We start from the raw sequence: 11,295 nt of genomic DNA on the forward strand, positions 1-11,295 counted from the left end.
ATATTTTGCTTTAAGAAATTAAACTAATATTAACGTAATATTTTAAAGGGGTCTTGATCAATATTTCTCCAGACTTTCTAAAAGTTTTTTTTCCAAGTGTTTCTTGGGACCTTGGCTTCTATTTCCACTCATTTCTTATCCAGTTCCTGATTATTTTGGAAGAATGGTGTTTTGTTTGTTAAGCTACTTAAGAACCATTCAGTCATTAAAAAGGCTCCTAAACTCAAGGGATGAACCAGTGTCGTCTCAACATATAACAGACAAGTTAGAAAAAAAGGAAAACAATCTTTAGGAAAAATAGGCATTTTGTTTTTAACAGCCTGCATCAAGGACCCAATTTGTCCTCATTTATTTTGTTTACTAAAGAGAACACAGTTTGTATCAGAAAATAGTATTTTAGCACCAACAAGGTGATTCCCAAAGAGCTGTAAGGTGAAAGCTTGTTATAGATAATCAGCTGAAGAATGATGCATGGTTCCACAAGAGATGAGCCTGATTACTGAAAGCTTTGCTTCCTGTTCTGTTTTTAGAAACTCTACAGGAACCATCAGTCAACTTGCAAAATTTGAGAGCGAAGTGCTCTGGTAGGAAAATATGAAGCAAGAAGATCTTTAATATAAGATGGAGCTTGGTTGTTGAGAGTATTGAATGATAGAAGTAAGGTTTTAAATTATATTCTGGGTTTACAGGGAGCCAATGAAGACTTCTAACTCTCATCAGAACTTTGACAGCAGCATTTTGAATCAACTAAAGATGTTTCAGAGAGGTTTTCCAGACATCCTAAATATGAAAGATTACAAAACCTTTTCATTTTTAATTTAACATTTTTAATGTCTCTGTCAAAAAGAACAACAAGGTTCTTTACGTTAGTACTGAAGGCTAAGTTAATGAGCTCCACAGTAAGTCAGATACTGTTAATCTGAAATAGATTCTTCTTTTGTTCTCTATTTACCCCACTTTTTTTTTTAAGAAGATACTGCACATTATGCTTGTATGTACATGTACAATAACTGGATAGAAAATGAGTTAAAAAGCTGCCCAAAAAAAAAAAAAGAGAGAAAAAAGAAACCCTCAGAAAGCCTGAGCTATTGAGGAAGTTGACTTTGAAAGAGTACAAGAAAGTCAGGCTATTTTAACCAATAAATAAATGAAAGGTGGTTTAATTTGCATTAAATTCATGACATGGACTCATCGAGCAGGGAATGTGATGTGGCTGTTTAATTAAATAACATTAAACACCAGAGTGATTTTTGATTTGTTATTTATCAGTCCTTTCCTTATTGCCGATGGGAGGGCGGAGTTGCCAGGTATACGATAGTTATCGTATATACGCAATAGTTTTAGGAGCTATATTAAATATAATAAATAGTTTTTTAAGCCCAAATTTATGATAGCCCACCATCATCACCAGTAAACGAAAAAGGGCACCCTTCCTCTGCACATACGAAGGATTGGGTCAAAATATGATACTTTCAAAGCGGCAGTAAGATATTTCGCAGATTTTCTGTCTGGCAACCTGGAGAGCCCGGCTCCTCTCGTGGGGCGGGGCTGCAGCAGACAGATCGGCCTATGGTCACTGCCTGAACGCGGAACTCACGTCAGCGCTGCATCTCTGTACAGAGAGACGTCTTCTGAAGCACCCATGGTTGTTTTGGACCGACCGGTGTTTTAGTCGTCGTTAATGTGAGTAAACGGGTTGTTTCATTAGGTGTGAGGCGGTTTTCCGCCGAAGGTGTGTTTAGCAGAGAGTCAGTGAAACAGCAGCCATTTTATCAGCTGTTTGGCTAGCTAAGCTAAGCTAGCTGGCTACGGAACATTTCACCTCATAGTTAAGCTTGAACACTACGAATTCTGAATTTTGTCATAAATATAGCTTATCGCAAGTCAATACATGGGCAACTGCTAATTGTTTTATTTGTTTGTTTGTTTTTACTGACGCCTTTTTCCTGCGACGTAACTATCAGCTAAAAACAAAACACAAGGGTTTATGTCTTGCTGTGCAGTTCTTGTAGTTTCTGGACATCACTGAAAGAACTTTCAGGCTTCATGCTTTTATTTTGCACCTTTTCAAATATAAGAATGAATTTAGATGTTTTTTGAACTTGATTGTCAAAGTTTTCCTGCTTGTTATCCATTTTTGTGATGTGTAATAGACCAATATTCAGCAGAGGAAACTCAATCAGTATGAGCCACAATCAAAAAGACAGTTTACTTGCATTTTAGGAGGTGATTTGGTTTACTATAGTTGCACAGATTACACAAGAGGACACTAAAATGTGAAATTTTAATTAGCTAAAGATGAGCTGCCATCTGCTTGTCTTTGTTTTGGATAATAAACAGCTCAGGTGAGCCCTTGGGTCTCTCACTGTAAACAAAACAAAACACTGGTTTACTTAAAACTGCCAGATCTGTGCAGAAAATAATACATTTACTTTGACTTAATTTGTGTCAGGTTAAACTTACAATATGCTATGTTTAATGTTAATATTCCATGTGGATAATAACAAATTACCCTACAACGAGTCACCAAACTATTGGTCATTTGTTTCTTACTCTTTGATATTATTTTAAAGGTATAATCCCAGTTAAAGACATAAATGTCTTTTATTTATGTCGTTAATAAATCACCTTGTAAGAGTTTTCTATGAAGTTTAAAATAATTTCTTAGCTGTTGTTCCAGATGGTTTGTTATGCAGAATAATCTGATCTTGAGCAGCCTTTTTCAAAACATATTTGCAGGAGACTCAATAAACTAACTTTTGACTACCTGATCTGATAAATTTCAATGTAGGTCAGTTTGGGGAGTGTTGCCTTCAAAACGTATTCATACAAACATGCAAAACCTTCTTTGTGTACACACATGATTTATCTGATTCATCTGTTTATGCTTTTGTCCTGAAAGTAGAAAACATCCTTACACAACATATAAAGTGCTACATTTAGAAATAGGGATGAATCATTAGTTTCAGTTGAAGGTATAAACATGAAACTACACTTGATGTTAAGATAAAACTCTTTCAGGATCATATTGTAGGACCATTTGACAAGTGATATAACATGTTTTTAGAGGTGTGAAAGACTTATCTAGAGTTACTAGATCAAGGTTTTTGTTTTGGCTGCTTTTGGCAGGATGTAAATGAATGTATTGAAAGCCTAAGGAGACTTCCACATCTTAAATAAGATTGCTTACTTTGTTCTAGTGTATCTTGAGACCCATGGCCCAGCTTGGATTAGATGACTCCCTGATTTAAGTTAATAAGTCATTGACAGACTTCTGTAAAAGCTACAGTCCACTTAGTTTTTTCCCCTTCATTGATCAAGAGGAGTGTGTGAGAGACCTGGTGATGATCTAGTCTTGCGGGACACATTTTCCAAGGTATTGTGGGAATTTAACCTTTTAAAATGTGAACTTCAACAAGTCAATGGCAGATAATGTTCAGTTTTGTCATGCACACAATAGTAAATCAATATTTTTTAAGTCTGTCTTAACTCCTCATGCACCTGCACTGATTTCATGAATCTGGCAGCAGCTGAGTGTGTCGTATGTAATTCACCTCCCACTCCAACACACACACATTAATGGGAATCATTGGACCCGGTAATGTGTGTGTCACTTTTAACACGGCACGCCTCTCGTCTGCTGTAGTCACAACAATAGACAGCAGTGTGGTTTTTGGCTTCTGATGAGATGATCAGTACAATTTGATAGATTTTCTTATTAAATTGTCAGTCCAACCTTTTTCCTTCTTACTTACAATAATGAGCTGCTGCGTCTGAGCCAAAAGAATGAGGAAAAAAACTTGAATTGAAAGCCTTTGGGCTGCAATTATAGATCGGCTCTCAGTCTAAAAATATTTCTGTTTTCAACTGTTCCCACCTGCAACTTTTGTTTTAACTCAATGCTAATTTGTAGTAAGCTTGAAGGGATTTTAATGCTAAAACAATTGAAAGTTAAGCTCATGTCCAGCTGATGTTTAAACACATCAGTGTAATTAAGTCCTCGTTTAACACAAACTTATCAACTTAAAACTTTAGAAAAATCTTATTTTCAGTTGTGCCGGGTCAGCATACCTAACAGCACATGTGGTTCATGCTGATTGTGTGAGCTTTTTATATTTTGCATATCTGGAGAAAAAAACTGATTAGGTTTGTGTCATTTGGCTATTGTCTCCATCACTCGAGACGAATGGGTACAAACCAATTTATTGTGATGACATGGATTTGTTCTGAGGCTCAATTTCTAGTGACATGCCTACATACAGTGTATTATAACAACATTAGGAATAAAGAAGAGCTATTTCACATTATTGAGAAATTAACATCATTCAAGCAGATTGATTTTTACCAACTGACATTTTAAAGTCTCAAGTTGATTGCTTATTTTAAAATCAAAACTTTGTTCACATTTTATTGTCTCCTTTTTGTCCAGAACATTGAGCAGAACAGCTTTAGTGTGTGTTATTAAAAAAAAAGGTGTTTTCTGCACACACTGCAAGAGTCTCAACTGGGAATTTCACAGATCATAAAATCATTCTTTTAAAAATAATTACCTTCGTGGGCTTGTTACAAAGATTTAGACAAACATAATTATTTGAGGTTTAATTAGCTTTCCTCAACTGGCAGCTAGGAGTCAAAGAGATGAGGGGAAAAAAACAATTTTGCGTCTGACAGTCCCTTATGAATCCTGTCTTATTTTAGCTCATGTGGCACATGTTTGTGTAGAGATGCATGAACTGTATCTAAACTAATCACATTAAGATGTCAGAAAGCAGATCTGGAAACTTATTAAAGATACAACCTTTGATTATGTTGCAATTGATCATTTTTAAGCTGCACAATTTAAGTCAAATTTGTTTTATTTCAGCTCTTATATTTATTATACAGGACTTAATACATCAGTGCCTACATGTGTAGTGGCCTTTGCTTTCAAGCATGTCTGTGGATAAACCTAATAAACTGTCTCATTTCATTTTATAGACTCTTATTGCAAACTTTTTTCATTGAGCTGACTCCAAAAAAAAAAAAAGTTTGCATGCTCTTTTTCTGTTCCCTTTGGTCCCCATAGCCACGGACTGCTGAACTCTCCAATTAACACGTGCCATGTCTCCTTTTTTTACTTCCTGCTGAGTTCATTTGACAGTTGGTGCCTGAATTGTTAATAGGATATCCACAGGTGGTTTCTTTAGGCCTCGGAGATGCGAACTCCTCCATCCTGTAGTTTGAAAAGGGCACACACGGGAGCTACAGATGCACACCAGTAGGCTTCATCTTAATTGTTAATCATCTTTCCGTGACACTCATGAATTAAGAGGCACGGCACTTGAAAATAAGAGTCTGGAGCTTAGCTGTCCTAGTAGAAAAATAGTTTTGTTACAGGAAGAATCTGGGACTTTTATTTATTTATTTAGGAAGGTATAGTTTAACCTGTAATGCACCAGAGCTCGAACTGTCGGTTACTTCTTGTGATAAATGTTTGTTTTTCTTTCTTATTATCAAACTTTCCAAATCTTTAAGACTTTTATGAAACAAACTGTAAAAGTAAAAAGTTATAATTTTTCATATACACTTATTTTATTATTTTACCTACTTGTTGAAACATGAAGGAAGTTGTTTAAAAAAGAATAGGAGCTTATGTTATTGAATAGTCTGAATTATAAGAAAAAGAATATGTTTGTTCATATTTCTCCAAAAAAAGGTTAAAAAAACAAAAACAAGTGGACTTCTAGTCTGTCGTTAAAGACGTTTATCAGTTTATTGATTTACCTGTCCTGGGTGACTGAGACTCCAGCATTTATTCATTTTACTAAAAGTAGTTGAATTATGTCGCACTTTATTCTGAAGGAAATCTGAGGCGCTAGATTGCTTTAAAATACGCCCGTTATTGGCTGCACACCATTTACCAGCGGGCTGACAAAGCAGGTCGCCATGTAGGCGGAGTTTACGCTCCATTTAAAGTGGCATATCGGCCAGATGCTCCGCAAAGACGCAGGGGCGATGGCGTCGTTCACCCACTTCAACCACAGGTCAGTCTCGTTTCAGGTGTGCCTTGAAAAAGACATGTTAATCTCAAGGGACTTCCTGGTGAAATAAAAATTAAATGAATTGGAATAATAAAAGTTGTTTCAATTCTAATTATAATAAATAAAGACAATAAATCTGCTTGATATGACGAACTGTAGGCTCTGTGTGAACAAGCAGGTAGTTTCTGGCATCTTTTATGTCTCTTTTGCACATTTATGTTGTCAGCTAATAATGAAATATTCAACTTAGATCCCTCTGACAGGTCGTCCCCGATTTAAAGCGACACCTCCCCCCCTGCTGCTCGTCGTCACCTTTAGCCGGGTCATATTTTCTGACTGAACAGGAATGTGTCCACTTTACTAACATTGCCCTTTTTTTAACCAGGTGTTTGCAATTTTTAAAGGTTTTTTGTGTGTTGGTATGTGAAGACAATCATTTGGAAACATTAAATGCCTAAGATTAGCGCTATAAGGTTTCAAATGAGTAGCATACTTTGCAAAACGGGTGCTTAAGAGGTGTGTGTGTGTGTGTGTTACTCAAAATTAGAAATATACTTACACGTCGAATTGTGCTCGGCAGGACACAATTTCACAGCTAAACATGTCGACACGTATAGTGCGTAGGTGCACTTCTTACATAACATTGGGTTTCGGTTAGCACAAAAAACTAAGTGTAAATCTTATAATGTTTGTAGCCGTGCTGTTTAGGTGTTGCTTTAAATTCAGTGTCATCAGCGAAGCAGCATAACAGAATCACACCTCCTCTGTGCTGCACGGTGGAAACCATGCAAACAAATACAGTTTGTTTAAGTAAAACCAAAACGCAGATTTCTGTTTTTTTTTGTTCTTGTTTAACGCCGTTAATTGTCCTCTCTTTGCAGTATGTTCCGCTTGCGGGCGTTGTCCGCAGTTTCGGTGGGTCTAACTCAGCTGTCCCGCCGTTACCACAGTGGGGCGGTGCGAGGGACTGGCCGGAGGAGGCTGCTGCTGGCTGCCCTGGCTGGGGTGACCGGTGTGTCTGCTAGTGCTGGAATACTCTGGAAAACGTAAGACCCTTTAATACACTTTTTTTTTTGCGTCTTTACACTACTGAAAGTCTAACAGCAGTTTTTTAAAACTGAATTGCAACAGCAAATACTACATTTACTCCTGCAGAAACAGATTTGCAGCAACCCTGCCTTCCCCTCAATGTCAATCGCTATAGGCTCTTACAAAGTGTCACTGGCAGCACTCTCGCGTTAATAGCTGTTCATTTGTCACATCTTCAGCGTCGTGTTTTTATGACTTTCCTGTCCTATTAAATATATTCACCCCAGTCTGAGTGTGGCGTCTTGTGCCTTGTACCACGTGGTGTTCCCAACAGATAAGCTGACCTCTAAAAACTCTTAACTGTTCAAATACAGTTAGAGTTTTTATCACATGCTATAATTAATTCGCCAATTTAAAATGGCTTTACGGGTATTCATTAGTAAAAAGGCTGGTGCTTAGTTAAGGCGCGGTGTTAGAGTTGAGACTCTTTGGGGACAGAATGACTGAGCTGCAGCAGGACAAGTGATTGATGGAGCCTCAGGGCTTTGGAGACTGATGGGATGAAACTGTTCCAGGCCTTCACCTCAGACTTCATTCTCCCTGTGTCGCATTAAACTGAATTATTTAGCCTGTCTCAGATGGACCCAACTATTTATTGTTATTAGTATAACAAATTTCAGTGTAGTCATGAGAATACGGTCTCTGTCATCTGCCTCTGTGTCATATTATAGTCTCTGTATGCAGCAAGATGCAAAACAAATATTTTACAGGTTTCCCTCAGTAGAAACTCAGAGGAGTAAAGCAGAGGGGGGAATGCAATGCATTTTTATTCATGCGTAACAGCATAACACTGTCAAAAACTGAATTGTTGTGCGTTACGTTTCTTTAAAACCAGAGCGTACGCTGAAGCAGGGCCTTCTGTTCGACACTCGGCGCAACCGGCTGGCGAGGAAGCCATTTTTGTGAGAGATGCAGAAACGGAGTCAGAGAAATCGGTGGAATCCAGCAGTGGAGATGAAGAAGCGAAGGATGAAGGTGAAGAGGGGAAGAAGAAGAAGCCCCGCTCAGGATTCCGTGACCGCAAGGTAATCAATAAACAATAAACCTGCAGCCATTCGGTCAGTCATCAGAACAGTGTTTTGGGAAAAAAATAAAAAGCCTAATCAATGTCCAATATGCTAACGTTAGTATATTTTGACAGAATATTTACAGGAACCCACAGAGGTAATCAGCTGCTGTCATAAACAACAGAAGTGTCGTATCCTGAGAATTTTATTGCTCTTAATTAGGCGACAGATGACAAACAGAAGAGGAACCGACGGTTCTTGATTCGATGCCAGATAAACACTGTTTGTAGCTCAGCAGATTATCATAAACAGGAGTGAGGAAATAAGATTTAACAGCGGATGCCATTTTTGATTTAACAATGAATCGTGATGAGCATTGTTCAGATGCAGATAAGGTATGGTTGCAGGGCTGAAAGTTGCAGCATCACTCTGGCCTGTTGAACGAGGAGGTTTGGAAAGCAAATTTATACTCTCACTGGCCTGAAATTGAGCAGATGTATAGTTTTACAATATATGCAGAGGAAAGTCTAAAAGTCATTTCCCCTCTTGGTAAATATGTGCATTTTTTATAACACAAAGAGAGCGCTTAGGGCGGTATCTCACTGTGCTGTGACTAGTTGGTGAACAGCATTCATGTCGGAGGCTCCAGACTTTGCTGTGGTTCTCTACTTCCTCAGATTAGTTGCAGAGGTGCACAGTCTTGTCATTTAAGTTTTGAACATGTTCAAAACATTTGTGCAGCAACTTTTTTTTCTCCAAATAGGCACAGAGTCGTCATGTTCATCTCCATGCCGTCTCCAACCCATCTGAGTTTTGCCTCAGGCGTCTCCAACCCTTCTCAGGAATGTTGGAGCTGAATATTGATTCTTTCACTGGAGCTTTCCTCTGACAGAAAACATTTATGTCTAACAGTCATGCCGATGATAAATGATATTTATTTAAAAACTGGTCCAAAACTGCCCATCTTCATTTCAAGAGTGTACTCCAGCGGATTAGATCATAAAGGTGGGGGCGGCTGCCGAGGAGGGTACGAAGCGCGTATGAACAAAATATTCTGCATGGCCTAGAATGCAGCTTTGCAAGCTGTGCACACAAAAATAAAGCTGTGACTTTTAAAAAATGGCCACTTGGCTCAGTGACTTGTTCGCAAACACTCAGAGTTCAGTGACTCTGCAGCTGAAAACTCACGTAGTTTGTCCCAATTCTGAGTCACGAACTAGTCTCCAAACAGTCGCCTTTAAGCTCAAAGAACTAAACTTGAGTTTAAGGTGGGATGATTCAGAAATCTGTGAGCTGCAGATCTGGGAAATTGTTTTATATTAGTAAATATTAGGATTCATAAGGCGATGTAAATTTTAAAGATTTATTCAAGCTCTGAGCTTCAATCAGCAGCCACGGGCTCCTTTCATCCACTTTTGTTTATCTAAAATTAAAAAAAAATAAAATTCATCATAATATAAATATGTCATTCCAGTTTGCAGGAATGTTAAAGTGGAAGTTTAGGTTTGAAAACTAGTTCTTATTCGACAGCAAAACCCTCCAATTCGAAACAGCAGACTCTGGAGTGATGGTTCACTCTTCTGCTGTGCAGCAAATATGATGAGTCTTCAGAAGAAAACCTTTTTTTTATTATTTGTCTTTGATCAGAGTCTGTGTTGCTGTCTCACAAACACTTTCTTTCATCAGATTGAAGTGACAGCCTCAAAATGTTGAAGCCTTAAAACACGTTTTACTTTTCCTCAGGGAGCCTGAGTAGTAAACACACTCGCTTGGTGTCACATGAAATTACCACCTATGTGAATTGGCTTCTGAGCGCACGCCGCTCTGTCAGTTTCCCCAAGTTTGCAGCATCTGTTTGAAACAATCTGCTGAGAAGCGAACGGTGGCGTCAAAACAAACATTCAGAGGACTTACCGTGTGTAACAGAGCTGAAAAAATATGTTTCCAAAATCAGCATGACATGTCATCAATGCCGTGGTGGGATCCTTCATTTAAACCTGCCAGTCAGCCTGACCCTGAAAGCACCGGACTTCCTGTTTTGATTGCGTTTGATCAGTAGTGGCGTTAATATACCTCTCCATCAGAGCTGATGATCTCTTTCGTGCTATAACCAGCCCCTTTCTCTTCATCCTCGCTCTCAACTCTCCGTTTTATTATAATTTCCCCCTCTCTTTATGCATGAGAGAAAATTGCTGGTGTCTAGTTTTGTTGACACTTAATGAATCTGGATCCGAAGTCCAGTGTGTTAATCTTGTTTCATTAATTGTGCCTCTGTCCGGCCGTCAGGTGATGGAGTACGAGAACAGAATAAGGGCTTACTCGACTCCAGACAAGATTTTCCGCTACTTCGCCACACTGAAGGTCATCAACGAGCACGGCGATGCTGAGGTTTACATGACACCCCAGGACTTCATACGCTCCATCACGCCCAATGAGAAACAGCCTGAGAGTGAGTTTAAGCTCCTCCTCTTCATCACTACTGTTTGGTCTGTTGAGAATAACGTACTTCTAACTACTGATCACAAAAGTTGTTCTGCATTTTACTTTTTCTTTAATGTCATGAGGCTGTAGATAAAAGTGAATATGAAGTCTAACATTAAGCCTGACATGAAATTTATTTATTTTACATAAATAAACCCTGATTTATATATTTTCATGTCTAATAAGAGTTCATAATAACATGTCCAAAAACCTTATTAAACACTGAAAAAAGCCATAGAAAAGCTAAATTGATTAGCATTGTCTTTAACGCTGAAAGTTAATACACAAAGCAAACGTTTCTGAGTTATTACAGAAGACAGTCATGATAATTTCAACTATTACAAACTAGTATAACTTAGAGACATGTATATATTCTTCAGGGTTCAGAAAAGAAAGGTTGTGAAAACATGTTTTTACCTGTAGCAGCTATGGCAACTGTTCTGGGACAAACGCTGACTGCCGTGCTGACTCCCAAAGTGGCAGCACAGATTAACGTTAACAAAATAGATTTTTGACATTTGAAAATTTATTCAGAGTGTCTGCAATGCGCTGCATCTAAACATACAGGTGCTGGTCATAAAATTAGAATATCATGAAAAAGTAGATTGATTTCAGTAATTCCATTTAAAAAGTGAAACTTGTATATTATATTCATACATTACATACAAACTCATATATTTCAAATGTTTATTTCGTTT

The 11,295-nt window shown here is 38.0% G+C and overlaps 1 protein-coding gene across 4 annotated transcripts in view; it reads left to right on the forward strand.

Annotated features, from left to right (window-relative positions):
- Positions 1–1,549: 1,549 nt before the first annotated feature.
- Positions 1,550–11,295, forward strand: part of micu1 (mitochondrial calcium uptake 1) — a 34,301-nt gene continuing 24,555 nt past the window's right edge. For all 4 annotated transcript variants that reach the window (XM_017412818.3, XM_017412819.3, XM_017412821.3 and 1 more), the window contains exons 1-4: positions 1,550–1,683; positions 6,902–7,066; positions 7,945–8,134; positions 10,403–10,565. In XM_017412818.3, coding sequence (XP_017268307.1) covers positions 6,903–7,066; positions 7,945–8,134; positions 10,403–10,565 — 517 coding nt within the window. In that variant the 5' untranslated portion in view covers positions 1,550–1,683; position 6,902. The remainder of the gene's footprint in view (positions 1,684–6,901; positions 7,067–7,944; positions 8,135–10,402; positions 10,566–11,295) is intronic.

This window comes from Kryptolebias marmoratus, linkage group LG22 (genome assembly GCF_001649575.2).
Source record: "Kryptolebias marmoratus isolate JLee-2015 linkage group LG22, ASM164957v2, whole genome shotgun sequence".
Lineage (NCBI taxonomy): Eukaryota > Metazoa > Chordata > Actinopteri > Cyprinodontiformes > Rivulidae > Kryptolebias > Kryptolebias marmoratus.